General features: G+C 41.1%; 1 protein-coding gene across 1 annotated transcript in view; it reads right to left on the reverse strand.

Moving 5' to 3' along the window:
* LOC115115583 (alpha-1,3-mannosyl-glycoprotein 4-beta-N-acetylglucosaminyltransferase C-like) overlaps nt 1-5,508 on the reverse strand; it is a 32,341-nt gene extending 26,833 nt beyond the window's left edge. Inside the window, exon 1 of the mRNA XM_065022120.1 lies at nt 5,423-5,508. Within this exon, the coding sequence (XP_064878192.1) occupies nt 5,423 (1 nt within the window). The 5' untranslated portion in view covers nt 5,424-5,508. The remainder of the gene's footprint in view (nt 1-5,422) is intronic.
* Nucleotides 5,509-20,282: the final 14,774 nt, after the last annotated feature.

The following is a 20,282-nucleotide window of genomic DNA, read 5'->3' on the forward strand; positions in this document are numbered from 1 at the left end:
ACACAGGCTTTGGTTCCTATTGTCTGTCCTGTAGGAAGAACAGCTGTTTGCATGAATCTTTAATGCACATTGTTCATTCACCCACATCAGTGTATCTCCATTCTAGCAGATGTATATCTGTATCCCCTCATTCTCAAGAGCTGGTTATTCATAGTGCTCAAATCTGTATTCACTCATCGTTTTTCTATTCTATGGGGATTGCTCAAATTGAACTTGATCATTAAAATGTTTTAAAAGCTTTTCAACAACTTGCAAGTGGTAGTGAGACAAAGTAAGATTAAGAATAACAATCTCCTCAAAATATAACAATCACATCTGCATTTACCTAAAGTGTGAGAGTATTAGTGGCTTTTGTTTGTCCATAAATATAATAGGGAAAAGGGGATACCTAGTCAGTTGTATAGGGAAAGGGGGACACCTAGTCAGTTGTATAGGGAAAGGGGGATACCTAGTCAGTTGCATAGGGAAAAGGGGATACCTAGTCAGTTGTGTAGGGAAAAGGGGATACCTAGTCAGTTGTATAGGGAAAAGGGGATACCTAGTCAGTTGTGTAGGGAAAAGGGTATACCTAGTCAGTTGCATAGGGAAAAGGGGATACCTAGTCAGTTGTGTAGGGAAAAGGGGATACCTAGTCAGTTGTGTAGGGAAAAGGGTATACCTAGTCAGTTGCATAGGGAAAAGGGGATACCTAGTCAGTTGTGTAGGGAAAAGGGGATACCTAGTCAGTTGCATAGGGAAAGGGGGATACCTAGTCAGTTGCATAGGGAAAAGGGGATACCTAGTCAGTTGTGTAGGGAAAAGGGGATACCTAGTCAGTTGTATAGGGAAAGGGGGATACCTAGTCAGTTGCATAGGGAAAAGGGGATACCTAGTCAGTTGTGTAGGGAAAAGGGTATACCTAGTCAGTTGCATAGGGAAAAGGGGATACCTAGTCAGTTGTGTAGGGAAAAGGGGATACCTAGTCAGTTGCATAGGGAAAAGGGGATACCTAGTCAGTTGTATAGGGAAAGAGGGATACCTAGTCAGTTGTGTAGGGAAAGGGGGATACCTAGTCAGTTGTATAGAGAAAGGGGGATACCTAGTCAGTTGCATAGGGAAAAGGGGATACCTAGTCAGTTGTGTAGGGAAAAGGGGATACCTAGTCAGTTGCATAGGGAAAGGGGGATACCTAGTCAGTTGCATAGGGAAAAGGGGATACCTAGTCAGTTGCATAGGGAAAAGGGGATACCTAGTCAGTTGTATAGGGAAAGAGGGATACCTAGTCAGTTGTATAGGGAAAGGGGGATACCTAGTGAGTTGTATAGGGAAAGGGGGATACCTAGTCAGTTGTGTAGGGAAAGGGGACACCTAGTCAGTTGTATAGGGAAAGGGGGATACCTAGTCAGTTGTGTAGGGAAAGGGGGATACCTAGTCAGTTGTATAGGGAAAGGGGGATACCTAGTCAGTTGTATAGGGAAAGGGGGATACCTAGTCAGTTGCATAGGGAAAAGGGGATACCTAGTCAGTTGTGTAGGGAAAAGGGGATACCTAGTCAGTTGCATAGGGAAAAGGGGATACCTAGTCAGTTGTATAGGGAAAGAGGGATACCTAGTCAGTTGTGTAGGGAAAGGGGGATACCTAGTGAGTTGTATAGGGAAAGGGGGATACCTAGTCAGTTGTGTAGGGAAAGGGGACACCTAGTCAGTTGTATAGGTAAAGGGGGATACCTAGTCAGTTGTATAGGGAAAGGGGATACCTAGTCAGTTGTATAGGGAAAGGGGGATACCTAGTCAGTTGTGTAGGGAAAGGGGGATACCTAGTCAGTTGTATAGGGAAAGGGGGATACCTAGTCAGTTGCATAGGGAAAGGGGGATACCTAGTCAGTTGTATAGGGAAAGGGGGATACCTAGTCAGTTGTAGAGGGAAAAGGGGGACACCTAGTCAGTTGTATAGGGAAAGGGAGATACCTAGTCAGTTGTATAGGGAAAGGGGGATACCTAGTCAGTTGTATAGGGAAAAGGGGATACCTAGTCAGTTGTATAGGGAAAAGGGACACCTAGTCAGTTGTATAGGGAAAGGGAGATACCTAGTCAGTTGTATAGGGAAAGGGGGATACCTAGTCAGTTGTATAGGGAAAAGGGGATACCTAGTCAGTTGTATAGGGAAAAGGGATACCTAGTCAGTTGTATAGGGAAAGGGGGATACCTAGTCAGTTGTATAGGGAAAGGGGATACCTAGTCAGTTGTATAGGGAAAGGGGGGTACCTAGTCAGTTGCATAGGGAAAGGGGGATACCTAGTCAGTTGTAAAGGGAAAGGGGATACCTAGTCAGTTGTATAGGGAAAGGGGACACCTAGTCAGTTGCATAGGGAAAAGGGGATACCTAGTCAGTTGTGTAGGGAAAAGGGGATACCTAGTCAGTTGCATAGGGAAAAGGGGATACCTAGTCAGTTGTATAGGGAAAGAGGGATACCTAGTCAGTTGTGTAGGGAAAGGGGGATACCTAGTCAGTTGTATAGAGAAAGGGGGATACCTAGTCAGTTGCATAGGGAAAAGGGGATACCTAGTCAGTTGTGTAGGGAAAAGGGGATACCTAGTCAGTTGCATAGGGAAAGGGGGATACCTAGTCAGTTGCGTAGGGAAAAGGGGATACCTAGTCAGTTGTGTAGGGAAAAGGGGATACCTAGTCAGTTGTATAGGGAAAGGGGGATACCTAGTCAGTTGTATAGGGAAAGGGGGATACCTAGTCAGTTGTATAGGGAAAGGGGGATACCTAGTCAGTTGCATAGGGAAAAGGGGATACCTAGTCAGTTGTGTAGGGAAAAGGGGATACCTAGTCAGTTGCATAGGGAAAAGGGGATACCTAGTCAGTTGTATAGGGAAAGAGGGATACCTAGTCAGTTGTGTAGGGAAAGGGGGATACCTGGTGAGTTGTAAAGGGAAAGGGGGATACCTAGTCAGTTGTGTAGGGAAAGGGGACACCTAGTCAGTTGTATAGGGAAAGGGGGATACCTAGTCAGTTGTGTAGGGAAAGGGGGATACCTAGTCAGTTGTATAGGGAAAGGGGGATACCTAGTCAGTTGTGTAGGGAAAGGGGGATACCTAGTTAGTTGTATAGGGAAAGGGGGATACCTAGTCAGTTGTATAGGGAAAGGGGACACCTAGTCAGTTGTATAGGGAAAGGGGACACCTAGTCAGTTGTATAGGGAAAGGGGGACATGTAGTCAGTTGTATAGGGAAAGGGGGACACCTAGTCAGTTGTATAGGGAAAGGGGGATACCTAGTCAGTTGTATAGGGAAAGGGGGATACCTAGTCAGTTGTATAGGGAAAGGGGGATACCTAGTCAGTTGTACAACTGAATGCATTCAACTGAAATGTGTCTTCCACATTTAACCAAACGCCTCTGAATTAAAGAGTTGCGGTGGGCTGCCTTAATCCACATCCGCGTGGGTTAACTGCAGTGGGTTAACTGCAGTGGGTTAACTGCCTTGCTCAGGGGCAGAACGACAGATTTTTCCCCTTGTCATCTCGCCCAACGCTCTAACCACTAGGCTACCAGTCAAACATATTTATTTTGCCACATGATGGGGCTGTGTGCTTAACCCTGTGTTGTTGCCTGCAGCAAGTCAACATTCAAGCCTGATGGTATAGGGATGCCTCACTGCACTGAGATGCTCTCGTACAAAGAGCAAATTAGTTGACTTTCCTTTGGGATGTAGTTCAGTGGATTTTTCAAAGACTACTTGGTATAGTCTTATTGCTACTGTATACGTGTGTGTCTGGTGTTGAAAGGACTTCTCTGCTAACCGGCCAGTTATCCTTCCAGGTAAAAGGACTTAAGCCGTCCCAGGCTCATTATGGCAAATCTCCTAAAGCATAGATGGAAATAAAAATGTTCTTATGACTGTAGAAGAGGCTTATTACTGAAGAAATCAAACCAAAATGCATTCATGGCATTTAGGCATGTATCAGAAGACATATCTGCTCGCTAAAGTCAATTTACTTTGTGGGTTGTAGGAGAGCCTAGGCTGGCGTCATAGCTGGATACATTAATGGCTCTGTCATTAGTTGTGACGGACTGTGAAAACAAGAGCAATGATCAACAACATAACCTCATTACCTTGGTGTTTTCAAAAATCACAAGTTTCGCATGCCTCTTTTCAGAGATTCTGGGATCTTCACAGGGAAGTGAATGGGCTGAGGGTGAAAGAGAAAGAGTAAACCAGAGAGAGGGAATAGGAGAAAGAGGGTGGTCCACAAGCCCATGTCATTATTCAGAGAGACACTCGAGGCCACCGGAAAAAGTGCACTTCATTGTTTTTGTCAAACTCAGTCCGGCTTTATGGCGTGTTCAGTTCTTAGGGCCTCAGCTAGTGGAGAGATAATGGTAGTGGTGTGGCTGGGCCAGACGTAAAGAGAGAGAGACAATCTGATCACCTCACCCTGTTTCATACACAGTGCTGCCTGACCTCAACACAGTATTCTGATATTAACTCACAGCCATATGCTTTCGCCGAAAGGCTTTATTGAAATCTGACACGCCAGGTGGATTAACAACAAGCTAAGCTGTGTTTTGTTATATTGTACTTGTGATTTCATGAAAATTAAATATTTTTAATAATTTAATTTAAATTTTGTGCTCTGCAATTCATCGGATGTTGACGAAAATGATCCCGCTAATGGGATGGGTGTATCAAGAAGTTAACCACACGTCTGATACACACAGTAGAACATTTCAAACCCACACATATTACGGTAATATCACACACTTAAAAATGCAGTGACACTCAGGCTAATCCATAAGTTGTTGTTTGTTTCCACAAAGTGAAAGGCCACTACAGATTTCTTGAACACACTACTGTCTCTGCCACCCCTTAGTGGAATAGATTGGCTTGTAACTCTGGATGCTACTTCTCTCATCACACTTCTAGAGCTCACAAATGATTTTTTTGTATTTTACCCCCAATTTTGTGATATCCAATTAGGATCTTCGTCTCATCGCTGCAACTCCCCAACGGGCTCAGGAGAGGTGAAGGTCGAGTCATTCGTCCTCCGAAACATGACCTGCCAAACCGCACTTGTTAACACCTGCCCGCTTAACCCGGAAGCCAGCCGCCCCAATGTGTCGGAGGACCTGACGACCAAAATCAGCCGCAGGCGACAAGGAGACGCTAGAGCACCATGTGCCAAGTAAAGCCCCCCGGCCAAATCCTCCCCTAACCCGGACAACACTGGGCCAATTGTGCGCCGCCCTGTGGGACTCCCGGTCACGGCCGGTTGTGACACAGCCTGGGATTGAACCGGGTCTGTAGTGACACCTCAAGCTGCGCCACTCGGAAGGCCCCCGTTAATAGGATCTGTGTCTTCAGAGCTTACAGAGTGAAGCACAAAGTCAGATCCTATTGAAATAGAATGAGTGAAGAATCCACCAAGAAGCTCTTACTTTGTCAGCTTCTCCTTTGTGCCAATATGTGTGACCCGCTGGCCGCTTTTTCACAGATCAAACAGTCACGCATCTGAAAAACAAAGAAACAAACATAGATGTCAGCCTTAAAGCCATAGACACATACCAGACACATTTTCAGCTGGTATCTATCAACTCAAATCAGATTGGTTAGCAGATGTTAATGTGAGGGTAGCGAAATGCTTGTGCTTCTAAGTTCTAACAGTGCAGTAATATTTAACAGTAATCTAACAATTCCCCAACAACTACCGAATACACACAAATCTTAAGGGATGGAATAAGAATATGTACATATAAATACATATATATATATATATATATATATATATATATATATATATATATATATATATATATATATATATATATATATATATATATATATGAGCATATCTATATACTGTATATTGGTGGGGAAGGAGGAATGTGTTATTTTTCCATTAGACTAACTGTGTGATACACAGATACTGGGCACCTGTTCAACCTGAGGCCTTCCAGCCCTTCTCCCCAGTTGAGGGTTTTTAGAATGTCATTTGTGCCTAATGGCCACACTCATTAGTGGCATCTCAAAAACATTGTGGTCATTACCGAAACACATTTACAGTGTGACTTCAACCATCAATCACCCTTCATTCCATGGCAGTTGGTTGGCAAAATATAATTAATGCAATGCCGGAATGTTCTAATAAATCTGTAAAGTGCTATCCTTACATGATCCTTGCTATCCTTACACGATCCTTGCTATCCTTACACGATCCCTGCTGTCCTTGTTCAGGAGTTGAACGTGCAGGAATAACCAAAATGGACCAAATAAGAAGGTAACAGGTGAGTGAGTCACATAAGGAACCTTTCATAACACCTTTCTGACACTATTTATGACATATTTTTGAGTGTTGCAGTATCATTCACAACAACCTTCATAACAACTATCTCCATCAGTATTCCATTTTCCAGTGAGCTTGTTTTGACTAGGTATAATTGTAGTCAATGTAGCGAGAAACCTGGTTTGAGGGAAACATCCATCATTGACTCCTACACTCCTACACGCTGACCAAAACGCCCGCATCGCATGCGCGAGCATTGCAAAATACATTTACACATGTTATTCAACCATTGCACCCACACTACTCGCACACAGCAATGAGCGTCTGCGTAGCCACGCGCTAAAATAGAACTTAGTTTTATTTGTGATGCTTGAAGTGCTGCAAGTCCCGCCTCTCCCATCTCCTCATTGGTTTTTATTATCATATATCCATGTGGGTGATTGAAAGATGAACTGAGGTCCACACTCCAGTCCGGTCGGTGGTGGGTAATGCACCTTAAAGTTGGTTGTCAACCACCATATAAAGTCCAAAGAAGAACAAGAAGCCTGAAGGAGGAGAGATTACTAGAAACAAACTCGGTTTACCCTTTAATCTGTGGATTCTTTTTTATATACCGTTATTTAATCAGGTAGGCTAGTTGAGACAAGTTCTCATTTACAACTGCAAGTTCTCATTTACAACTGCAACCTGGCCAAGATAAAGCAAAGCAGTGCGACACAAACAACAACACAGAGTTACACATGGAATAAACAAACATACAGTCAATAACACAATATATATATTTTTTGTTGGAGGAGAGGACCTTGTGCATTTCAGGTAAATATGTTGTTATACCAGGACAAATTAGCTAGCAACAGCAAGCTAGCTAACTAAATTACCATAAATGTTTAATGCTTTTTTGACTGCGTGTCCTGATCACATCTGGTGTGGGTGGACAAAATCAACATGTGTGCGAGCGGTGTGGTCAGCATGTTAGAAAAAAGGGTTCCAAAGGGGTTCTTCGGCTGTCCCCATAGGAGAACCCTTTTGGTTCGAGGTAGAACCCTTTTTGGTTCAAGGTAGACAGCCGAAGAACCCTTTAATTCATAAAGGCCTAAGCTGTTAGGGGGGTGCTCTCAAACGGCTAGATGTTCTTTACCATTTGGCCATTAAGATTTGCCACCAATGCTCCTCATAGAACACGTCACTGCACTCTATACTCCTCTGTAAACTGGTCATCTCTGTATACCCGTCGCAAGACCCACTGGTTGATGCTTATTTATAAAACCCTCTATCTGAGATATCTACTGCAGCCCTCATCCTCCACATACAATGCCCGTTCAGCCAGTCACATTCTGTTAAAGGTCCCCAAAGCACACACATCCCTGGGTTGCTCCACTTATCAATTCGCTTTAGCTAGCGACTGGAACGAGCTGCAAAAACACCCAAACTGGACAGTCCCTTCATTCAATGACTCATTCATGGACACTTACTGACAGTTGTGTATGCTTTGCGCAGTGTATTGTTGTCTTTACTTTCTTGACATTTGTGCTGTTGACTGTGCCCAATAATGATTGTACCATGTTTTGTGCTGCTACCATGTTGTGTTGCTACCATGTTGTTGTTATGTTGTGTTGCTACCATGCTGTGTTGTCATGTGTTGCTGCCTTGCTATGCTGTTGTTTTAGGTCTCTCTTTGTGTAGTGTTGTGTGTCTCTCTTGTTGTGATGTGTGTTTTTGTCCTAATATATTTATTTTATTTTTCTTATTTTTAATCCCATCCGCCGTCGCCGAGGAGGCCTTTCGCCTGGTAGACCGTCATTGTAAATAAGAATTTGTTCTTAACTGACTTGCCTAGTTAAATAAATGTGAAATACAAATAAATAAATAGACACACAATGAATAACACATTCATGAATGTCAAAAAAAGAGTGTCAAAAAAATAAATCATAAGGTTTGGAAGTGTCTGTCTTAAATCTAGGAGATATAAGAAAGCTCAGGAAATATATATCTTTACACATATTTAACCCCTTATTTTTGTTAGCACAAAACAACCTCCATACTTCCACTAATTTGCATGGGTTACCTTCAAATGAAGGTTTATATACTGTATATATACAGTGCCTTGCGAAAGTATTCGGCCCCCTTGAACTTTGCGACCTTTTGCCACATTTCAGGCTTCAAACATAAAGATATAAAACTGTATTTTTTTGTGAAGAATCAACAACAAGTGGGACACAATCATGAAGTGGAACGACATTTATTGGATATTTCAAACTTTTTTAACAAATCAAAAACTGAAAAATTGGGCGTGCAAAATTATTCAGCCCCCTTAAGTTAATACTTTGTAGCGCCACCTTTTGCTGCGATTACAGCTGTAAGTCGCTTGGGGTATGTCTCTATCAGTTTTGCACATCGAGAGACCAAATTTTTTCCCATTCCTCCTTGCAAAACAGCTAGAGCTCAGTGAGGTTGGATGGAGAGCATTTGTGAACAGCAGTTTTCAGTTCTTTCCACAGATTCTCGATTGGATTCAGGTCTGGACTTTGACTTGGCCATTCTAACACCTGGATATGTTTATTTTTGAACCATTCCATTGTAGATTTTGCTTTATGTTTTGGATCATTGTCTTGTTGGAAGACAAATCTCTGTCCCAGTGATAGAGGAAAATATAGTTTAGATGATCAATTATGTATACATTAATGATTAGAACCCTTCTATGCTAATAGTCGCTCTGGATAAGAGCGTCTGCTAAATGACTTAAATGTAAATGTAATGTACTTATGTTATGATTTGAAAAGTATGGGTTCTTAATTGTACTGTTACTGAAAATGTAAGCAGAAATGAATTGTGTCTGTGTCTCCTGGGAAAGTTTGAGAAAAAGGGATAAGATCGTTTTTCAAACAGATAAGAATGTTTTGGTTGGATTCCATTAGGGGAGAGAAGTATATCCTTTAGACAGGTTGGAGTGTAGATTTATGAGGGGAGTGAAACTATCTCCAGGACTGGATACTAAGCCATTGTAAGGCTGGGAGAGGGTGTGAAACTGATGACGTCATTTTATGTTCACTTTCTTTAAAATGTAATGTTCTTTGTATTTTGGGGTCAGTACTCTCTGGAATTAAACGCTCTTTAACCTGGCTTTTAAGACTGGTCTCAATCTACTTCATGCATAATTAATGAACTTACAACTCATTAAATGAATTAGAAATGAGTGCTAATTGGTTTTGGCAATTAAAACATTAAAGGAATTTAGAATTCCTCTATCACCCAGTCTCAGGTCTTTTGCAGACTCCATCAGGTTTTCTTCCAGAATGGTCCTGTATTTGGCTCCATCCATCTTCCCATCAATTTTAACCATCTTCCCTGTCCCTAATGAAGAAAAGCAGGCCCAAACCATGATGCTGCCACCACCATGTTTGACAGTGGGGATGGTGTGTTCAGGGTGATAAGCTGTGTTGCTTTTACACCAAACATAACGTTTTGCATTGTTGCCAAAAAGTTCAATTTTGGTTTCATCTGACCAGAGCACCTTCTTCCACATATTTGGTGTGTCTCCCAGGTGGCTTGTGGCAAACTTTAAACAACACTTTTTATGGATATCTTTAAGAAATGGCTTTCTTCTTGCCACTCTTCCATAAAGGCCAGATTTGTGCAATATACGACTGATTGTTGTCCTATGGACAGAGTCTCCCACCTCAGCTGTAGATCTCTGCAGTTCATCCAGAGTGATCATGGGCCTCTTGGCTGCACCTCTGATCAGTCTTCTCCTTGTATGAGCTGAAAGTTTAGAGGGACGGCCAGGTCTTGGTAGATTTGCAGTGGTCTGATACTCCTTCCATTTCAATATTATCGCTTGCACAGTGCTCCTTGGGATGTTTAAAGCTTGGGAAATCTTTTTGTATCCAAATCCGGCTTTAAACTTCTTCACAACAGTATCTCGGACCTGCGTGGTGTGTTCCTTGTTCTTCATGATGCTCTCTGCGCTTTTAACGGACCTCTGAGACTATCACAGTGCAGGTGCATTTATACGGAGACTTGATTACACACAGGTGGATTGTATTTATCATCATTAGTCATTTAGGTCAACATTGGATCATTCAGAGATTCTCACTGAACTTCTGGAGAGAGTTTGCTGCACTGAAAGTAAAGGGGCTGAATAATTTTTCACGCCCAATTTTTCAGTTTTTGATTTGTTAAAAACGTTTGAAATATCCAATAAATGTCGTTCCACTTCATGATTGTGTCCCACTTGTTGTTGATTCTTCACAAAAAAATACAGTTTTATATCTTTATGTTTGAAGCCTGAAATGTGGCAAAAGGTCGCAAAGTTCAAGGGGGCCGAATACTTTCGCAAGGCACTGTATATATATATATATCTCCATACTTCCATTCATTTGTATGGGCTTCATTATGTTACTTCGATCGATGCACCGGTGCGTCAATAGACTCTAGGGGGTTCTGGATTTGGTTGGCACTTTTAAAACATCACGTAAAAACAGAATCGCTCATGTATAGAATAAAGTTCTGTTATACTATATTCCATTTCATTCTATTCTACAGCTTTTCCACGTCACCTAGCATGCATTTGTCTCTGTACCGGTACGCCCTGTATACAGCCTCCCTATTGTTATTTTACTGCTGCTCTTTAATTATTTGTTACTTTTATTATTTATACTTTTAAAGGTATTTTCTTAAAACTGCATTGCTGGATGAGGGCTTGTAAGTAAGCTTTTCACTGTAAGGTCTACTACACCTGTTGTATTCAGCGCATGTGACAAATAAACTTTGATTTGATGTCTTTAAGGAAGAAGCATGGAACACTATGGGGTCCACAGTTACCGCTGATTGTGAATAAATCTGTGAAAGATAACATCAGCAATGGCAGCTTTGATATAGATACAGTTTGACCATGGGAAGTCACACATCTTCTGGTGTGTTTGGGAGAGTTTAACGTGTGAACCAATTAGGACCCAATCTTAACTTGACATCTGCAATCACAGCAAATTTGCGGATTTAAAAAAAATCTTGGTGTTGAGGCACTTACACACTCACTTGGTGAAGGCTACAGGACGGCAAGCCATCTGTCACTAGCAAAAACAGTCATGGGTGGTACTGCTTCCTCTAAAATTCAAAAAGCACCCTCGGAAATAAATGTGCAAATTAGGCTTTACACCCTACAGTGTTAAAACAACCACTAAAAATGAGTTACTGTAAAATCACAGGTGTTTATTCCTTAACACTGAGAAAGTACAACATCCTCAGCTCTAATAAAGTGTTCATTTAAGTTGGAATTTGCAACACCCATGGTGTAGGGACCCAACACACTTGAGGTGTTAGTTTATCAACACTGAATAGTGTTATTTTAACGTTATTCTGGTGGTTAATAGACACACACTAAGAAAGTGTTAAATGTAACACTGTGGGTCTTAAAATTCTGATCTCAAATTTGTGGTGCACCTAACTATAACTTTTACGAAATCTTCAATTGACATCAAAGCATGACAGAATCTTTTTCCATCCCCTCTACAGATAACTGCCTCTCAGGTATGAGATTTGTCAGCGTCACTTTCTCAGATGATCTGACAGGTCCATCTCAGTGCTAGAAGAGCTCCCCACATAGCGCCCATCCAGCCTGGTCACCGTCTCATTACACCCCACACAGATCAGCAAAGAAAAAGGTGGCATAACTATTGATTTTTAAAGTCAATATTTCAGTCAATACACTCCTGTTACGATGCAACTCCAGCCCAGCTTTCGTGGTGAGACTGATAGAAGGGGAACAATAAAATAAATAAGTTACTTTTGCAATAAGAGCCACAGTTGATAAGTATCCAGTGGCCAGGCCAAACGACATGAAAATAGCCCCAGGTACATCCTTTACCCAAACAAATTTGCGTCTCAAATGGCACCATGTTTCCTACTTAGTGTGCTACTGTTTATTGTTTATTTAACCAGGCAAGTCAGTTAAGAACAAATTCTTATTTACAATGACGGCCAAACCTTAACCCGGACGACACTGGGCCAATTGTGCACTGCCCTATGGGACTCCCATAGGCTGGATGTGATACAGCCTGGAATCGAACCAGGGTCTGTAGTGATGCCTCTAGCACTGAGATGCAGTGTCTTAGACCTGGGGGCTCCTGAGTGGCACAGCGGACTGATAGGCCTCTGTTCAAAAGTAATGCACTATATAGGGAATAGTTTGACATTTGGGGACACACAACCAAAATTTATGGACAGTGGTCTGACTGACTGTATATCCAATCTGTGATTAAAGTACTTTTTAATTTAAAAAGTGATGCTACAGAAGTTTTGTATAATTTCAGCCAGTAGTTTTGAAAGTAACGCTTACGAGACAAAATGTATCCCCAAAAATAGTGCACAATTGTGTACAACGTCATCCATTTCGTTTGATACATCCTGCCAAATTTTGTATTTATTTTGTATCCTGAAACGTGGATGTGGATGTTATGAATTTCAATTTGCACAATATGTTATGAATTTGTAAGTGCTTACGATCCTGTTCAATCTCTTAAGGGCTCCCTAAATGATTGTCTAGCACCAGAAAGAGAATATATACTGTGTTCTATTCCACTGTATCTTAGTCTGTGCCGCTCTGACATTGCTCGTCCAAATATTTATATATTCTTAACTCCATTCCTTTACATTAGATGTGTGTGTATTGTTGTGAAATTGTTAGATATTACTTCTTAGATATTACTGCACTGTTGGAGCTAGAAACACAAGCATTTCGCTACACCTGCAATAACATCTGCTAAACATGTGTATGTGACCAATACAATTTGATTTAATATAGATTTGGCTGCAAGTGAAGCCCAAATTTCCCCCTATTTCCTACATAATGCACTACTTTAGACCAGAGACAATTCTTCCCTTTTGGTCAAAAGTAGTGCACTATATAAGGAATAGGGTGCCATTTGTCTAACACCTCGGTTAGTACCGGGAGGTGTAGGGGGTCACCAACATAAGTATCAACTGGTTTGGCACGTTCTAACACGATGTGCTTAGTGGAAGCCGCTCAAATCTGTGCAGTCTGACAGAGAGGAGAACACACCATCTAGGACACAACATAGGATACCATTAGATGATGCTATTATAGGTCGAGCCAGCCACAAACACCCTGGCTGACAGAGGTGAGAGCAGTAGTGCATCATCTCAGTGTAATCTGGCGGGGAGATGAGAGCAGGTTATTCCCACATCGCTGAGAGGAAGGGGATTTGTGTCACCAGCAAAGCCATGATAAAACCCGGGACACAGCGCCATCACTCAGGATAAAGCGGTCTCAGTTAGAGGAAAGTGGGTTTTACAATGGAACAGTAGTTCAATGGGACCAACACATACCCATGTTAGCATTTTTACATTACAGCACAGAATGAAGAGGTAATAACATGGTAATAGTAGGGTCAAAGTTATAGTTACCCACAAAGAAAGAGAGAGAGAGAGAGAGAAAGAGTAGCATTACAGCACAGAATAGAAGAGCAGAATCTGCTTCAATAGCCCATGCAGCTACATGCATACTCACCTGCCTGCTGTACGTCTCCTGTTGTCAGTGTGAGGAGCGTGAGGGAGTTCTGCCGATGTTCTGTGCTGCACGCTGTCACCAGTCTAAATAATCTCCATGACTCACACAAGAGCAGATCATTGGCTCTCAGAACAGTGCAGTAAACACTCATCATAACGCCGGCTACTAGCCTCTCTCTCTGTCTCTCTGTGTCCATTCCTCTCTCTCTCTCTCTGATCTCCACCTCTCTTTTTCAGCCCTCTCCCTCTCTCTCCACCTCCCTGCCCCTCTCCCTGACTCCCCTCACCAAGGTGTCACTGACTGTGTCTGCACACCCTACTTCTCATTGGTTGTCCATTTTTCCTTCTCCTAACCCTCCTCCCCTTTCTTAAAGTCGCAACATATTGAAATGCACCCCTCAGCCTCAACTCCCCGTGGCTTGAGATAAGCCTCTCACTCTCAGTCAGACAGAGATTTAAATCAATCCAAATTCAGCCAAAGAGCATATTTTAAGGTTGTTAAGGGACAGATTTCAGTGATTGTAAAGAGAGTACTGGTGCATGATTGAAAGTAAAGAGCCAAGAGTTACACAGTCCCCGTACTTATTTAGAATTAAAATGTGTCTTTCTACACCTTAAAATGTAGATATATACAGTACATATTCTACTGTGCCAACCATGGTGTGCTCTCTCTCATGCAATATTTATAATGCCTGGATATGAATCCTAGATTAATGTGTGAATATTGAATAATAACAATGGCAGTGGTGAGGCTTTGTGGTGTAAAGTGCTCCGCTCTGCGTACTCATGGTGTTACTAAGGCATTTCAAATGAGCTGCTGCAGTTTAAATGGAACAGTCTCGTCTAAATCATTCAACACACACCATGTAACAGGCACAGCTAGAACACAACGCCGAGGATATTACATTGCTCGTCTTGAACACAATGACACAAGTGAGGTTCACTGCTGTAAAGCATGAACCCAATTCAACTGTGCTTTATTTGAAGTGAGGAAACCATGTTATCCTACATACAACAGGAACATCCCCTAAGATCTTGTAATAATCTAATATAATGCAATGTTCAAAAGAAGTATGAGGTAAAACGGTAACTCTGATTTTAACAGTCTAGGTTGAAACTTCAGGTTGAGCCCAGGGATAAATCACCCTGGGGTGAAATTGCCAGCAGTGTGAAAACGCCTCAAGTATACTTTGTCTGCACTCTACAGCAATGTCACCCTCGGGGAGAATAGACAACAAGCGCCGAACAATTACCATGCCTGATTATGAGCGACAGACAGTCTGCTCCGTAGTCTGTTGGTTAAACTGGGGCTCTTTGTGTACTTAGGATATTCTTCATGTGTACTTTGGAAATGAGCTTGACTAAGTTAATGAATAGATGAATAAATACATAAAAAATTAATGTTGTGATATCATGTTCTCTCAAGGGCATCCGTGGATGACTAACTCACCTTGCAACTTAAATCCAGCACTCGGTAAAAACTGGTTGAATCAACTTAGTTTCCACATTATTTCTACCCAGCCAAAGATCTATTGTGATGATGTAGAATCAATGTGGAAAACTGATTGGATTTGGATAAGTCTTCAACTTAAGGGCATTTATTTTTTTTACACAACTTTTGACCTATATCCAATGACATGGTGACATTTGTTGTTGATTTCACGTCGAATGCACATTAGTTGAAAACTCAACCAAATGTAAATCAAAACTAGACGTTGAACTGACGTCTGTGCCAAGTGGGAGGGAGTTTAAAGCAATGGCTGCCTCCCCCTCAAATTTCACCAATAAAATCAAATGGTAAAATAAGGACAGAGGACAGGAGGAATGCTTTGACAAAAAATGATGGCTTGGTCAACGAACATACGACTATTAACAAACCTGTACTTTACTGACATGCAAAGTGCCATATTATAAAGGAGGTCATGTATGATTTTGACCGTTCTTACAACTCATTTATAGCTGCATCACAATGCATTACACCTGCAGGCTAATCAAAGCCTAACCGACACATTGTATTGATTGCTTTACAACACTCAGTGAGCCATAGCCTTCTTGACAGACAGGTATGTGATTACTAGTCTAGAGGGTCAGGCATTAAAAGGTTGGAGGTAAAAGGAGAGGTTAGGAACATCTCTTCTTCTCCAATACACCTTCCTCTGTTGTTCCTGCAATGCATTAGTAATTACATAGTCAGTCTCAAGCTGTCTGACAACCTACAGTCAGTCTAATCACTCTCACAGTTATCTCCAGTCAGTCCAATCACTCTCACAGTTATCTCCAGTCAGTCCAATCACTCTCACAGTAACCTACAGTCAGTCTAATCACTCTCACAGTTATCTCCAGTCAGTCTAATCACTCTCACAGTAACCTCCAGTCCGTCCAATCACTCTCACAGTAACCTCCAGTCCGTCCAATCACTCTCACAGTAACCTCCAGTCAGTCCAATCACTCTCACAGTAACCTCCAGTCCGTCCAATCACTCTCACAGTGTGGAACTAATTTACATGCCTTTCTGTATGCCTGAAAGTATTGTATATCAGCCTGTCAAGTGATAAAATAGACACTTGTTGGTTAAGAGTCACTCCAAAAATAAATTGTAAATGTAGAGAATCAGAGAAAAGCTTCATTCAGGTTGACAGGACATGTATGTCAATTTTATATTGGCACAACCATGCAGCATTGTAGGGCCATTCAGCTTTTCAGAAAAGCCATTTTTGACAGAACATTTTCAAAATGTTGAAAACATGTTTTTATCCTTTATCCACAGAACAAGTGAATTGTCACTACTGCCATTGTTGGCCGTGGTTATGGCAATGAGCCACCATGACGACCATGTGTATTGGCAGGAATAATAGTGGTCAGATCTGTGTCTGGGTCCCTCTACAAAATGAACAAAACTACTATTTCATTTACTATTCTGATCATGAAAGAGGAATGTTTCCATTGGGTCTTTGAGGCCAAGATGAGAGCAATACAATTTTTTGTCAATCACTTTGGTTACATTTTCAGATGTAAGTGGTATATTTTCAAAACTCTAAGTGCGTGGGTGTGTTGTGAGTGTGGGAAATGTGAGTGTTATTGAGGGTTCATTCAGGTGAAAGATTGTTCGCATCACATCCATCACAACCCCATGCTAGGCATGCAGGACAATTCAATTTTACAGCCCGCCCATTTCCTCAGGCTTCAGAGGCCTGGGAATATTCAGGGTTGATAGGATGTTCCCGTGGCTTCTTCACATACTAATGCGAGACAACCAGGGTGAAAGTGAATATGTCCTTTCCACAGACCTTGGAGCAAGTGAATATGATATCTTATGATGCTTACCTATCCATTGAATAGCATAATGAAGGAGTGCCCTCAAATTGTGTCAAACTCTACTGTCGTGGTTTTAACAGTATTGATTATATACTTTATCTATAGGAATGTAGGACAGGGTGCTGCGCATAATAATAGGTCCTTGTGTTTTATAAACATGTTATGCAACAAGGAATCGTTGTAACACAGACTGGAGATGGCAGGGGGTAAAGCGCAGAGGTGCGCCTTTTGGTACCTATGCCATCACACAATCCTGAGTCAGACGATGAAGGACATTATGAGTGAACAAAAAGAAATAGCCCATTAATGTGGGGGTCTTTATGAATCTATGTCAAGCAGAGCGTGGGCTGAAATGGGTTGTACTAGGCCCCTGGAGTTCACACCTCAATTGAGCCAATCACAACTATCCTGAAAACCACTCATTAATTTCAAAATGTTTTATCCAGTGATATTTTCTTAAAGCATAAGGGGGATTGGGTTTGGGCGTGGTTATAAAGCAATGGACTGGTCAGTCACTGTAGGCGATCGTGTTACAATTATTATTATAAAACCAAAGACACTGTGTAATCATTAAACACCCATATGCCTGTATGAGACATTACCTATGCTCCTCTCACAACGCAGCAGCTGGCTTCACTTATGATAATGTATCATTAAATCAGCTATGTGTTTGATGATTACACAGTGTCTTTGGTTTTATAATAATAATTGTAATAATCCTAATATTGTTTGTATTTATTTATTCATTATTTGATTGTGTTGAAGCAGAATGTGTAGTGTTCGTGCCGGGGTTAAGCTCAACACATAGATCCAGCACCCCTAGGAAGGTTGGGAAAAGGAGACATTGCACTGAGTATGTAGACCTGTTTAACTAGAGGTATTATAATAATATACTGATAATAGGCGTTTTAAAATCTATTCTGGTAAAACATGTATAAGATCTTGTTTTGGACATCTCAACCATTTGGGTCATTTGCGGTATGACAATGAACTAAAAGACCTGCAACCCTGGCCAGAACTGTTTTTACATTTCTTACATTTTAGTAATTTAGCAGACGCTCGATACAGAGCGACTTACAGTAGTGAGTGCATACATTTTCATAGTTTTTCGTACTGGTCCCCCATGGCGTTGTAAATGCCATGCTCTAGCAACTGAGCCAGACAGGACCAGTGCAACCTATAAGACCGGTCGTGGTAGTGTGACCAGTGAGTACAGGACCATTCAGTGCATCAGATGGATTCCTTGGAAGAGGCTTCAGTGAACTGTATTGTTGGCGAACAGAACATTGGCGAGGCTCACATTCCCTTAGTACCACAACACAACAGCAAACCAACAGGTTCTCATTGACTCGTAAGCAGAGATCTAAAAGACCTGTTAAGCCTAGTGAGAACTCTGACAAACTTGGAGGAATTCAACACCAACCTCAACCATAACACCAACCCCGTCACGGCTAATCTGATCACAACAAACCCCTTGCCATTCATTACAGCCACACCTGTTGGCACACACAGTCACTCTACGGGCCCTCTGTCTTCAGGTTTAATACTACCCCATTATGAGGCATCGCTTTCTCAAACTAGACACTCTAATGCACTTGACCTCTTGCTCAGTGCACCAGGGCCTACCACTCCTCTTTCTATTCTGGTTAGGGCCAGTTTGCTCTGTTCTGTGAAGGGAGTAGTACACAGCGTTTTACGAGATCTTCAGTTTCTTGGAAATTTCTTGCATGGAATAGTCTTCATTTCTCAAAGAAGAATAGACTGATGGGTTTCAGAAGAAAGTGCTTTGTTTATGGCCATTTTGAGCCTGTAATTGAACCCACAAATGTTGATGCTCCAGATATCAACTACTCTAAAGAAGGCCAGTTTTATTGCTTCATTAATCAGGACAACAGTTTTCAGCTGTGCTAACATATTTGCAAAAGGGTTTTCCAATGATAAATGAGCCTTTTAAAATGATAAACTTGGATTAGCTAACACAACGTGGCATTGGATCACAGGTGGGATGGTTGCTGATAATGGACCTCTGTATGCCTATGTAGATATTTAATTTAAAAAATTAAGAAATCAGCGGTTTCCAGCTACAGTAGTCATTTACAATATTAACAATGTCTACACTGTATTTCTGATCAATTTGATGTTATTTTAATGGACAAAAAAAGGCTTTTCTTTAAAAACAAGGACATTTCTAAGTGACCCCAAACCTTTGAACGGTAGTGTATATATATATATTTTGCAAAATAATATATGGGGGATTGGAAGTGACTACATTGATGGAAGCTACAATCAATATTAAAGCTGATCTACCCCTAAAAATAAATAAATAAAATACAAATTGCCATCATATTAGCACATTCGATTAAACCATATTTCATACTTTCTGTTTTTACAGAAATACATTTTCTGACCAGTTGACATGTAAATTATATAGGTTTACCAAAGTGATCATCAATAAAGAGTAGTTGGATTAAGAAATAGTCAAATGTATTTTAACAAAAAAAGAAGAGTAATGTGAGCATTGCATTGTGGAAGGCAATTACTATATATGAACATGCATTGCAATGTCAAACATGTATTTCTAGATGAAACACTGATTAAAGTTTGATGAAAAAATGACTTTGAATTTGAATTTGTTTGTTGTACTCAGTCAATTGAAAATGTCCTTAGAGTTGTTTTGAAACATGAGTCATTTTAATGATCTGTTTTGTTTTTTGGGCTGTTGTGAAAATTGCACAAAAGTGATTGAAAAAAAAACCTGTAAATAGATAACTTATGTATTTTATAAACATAACTGCATTTGGGTTTCCCTTAAATAGTTTTTATTTTGAAACATTAAATAGGTAAATCACATAAAAACTGGATTGACATTATGCTGCTCTTATAGTAGGAAGTTTTAACCAGGGCAAAGTCAATGTTACGCTTCCCTGATGCTAATTACTGTCTCTTTACATACTCTGATTACACGCTTGGATTGACAAGCATCAAGGTTATCCTTTAGTGTCAGGTTAGTGTTACTCAAAGGTGAATGCATAGTTGAATGCGTGTGCAATGCTTTGAGAGCAAAGGACTTCTTACAAAGGTTGTCACTCTAATCAGCCTGCCAACCTGCCATGTAGGTTCGGGCTGGCTATCCCTGTGGAGTTGGAAGAGTCCGAATTTTTCATATCCTCTATTTT

The sequence above is a fragment of the Oncorhynchus nerka genome, linkage group LG9a (assembly GCF_034236695.1).
Source record: "Oncorhynchus nerka isolate Pitt River linkage group LG9a, Oner_Uvic_2.0, whole genome shotgun sequence".
In the NCBI taxonomy this organism is placed as follows: domain Eukaryota; kingdom Metazoa; phylum Chordata; class Actinopteri; order Salmoniformes; family Salmonidae; genus Oncorhynchus; species Oncorhynchus nerka.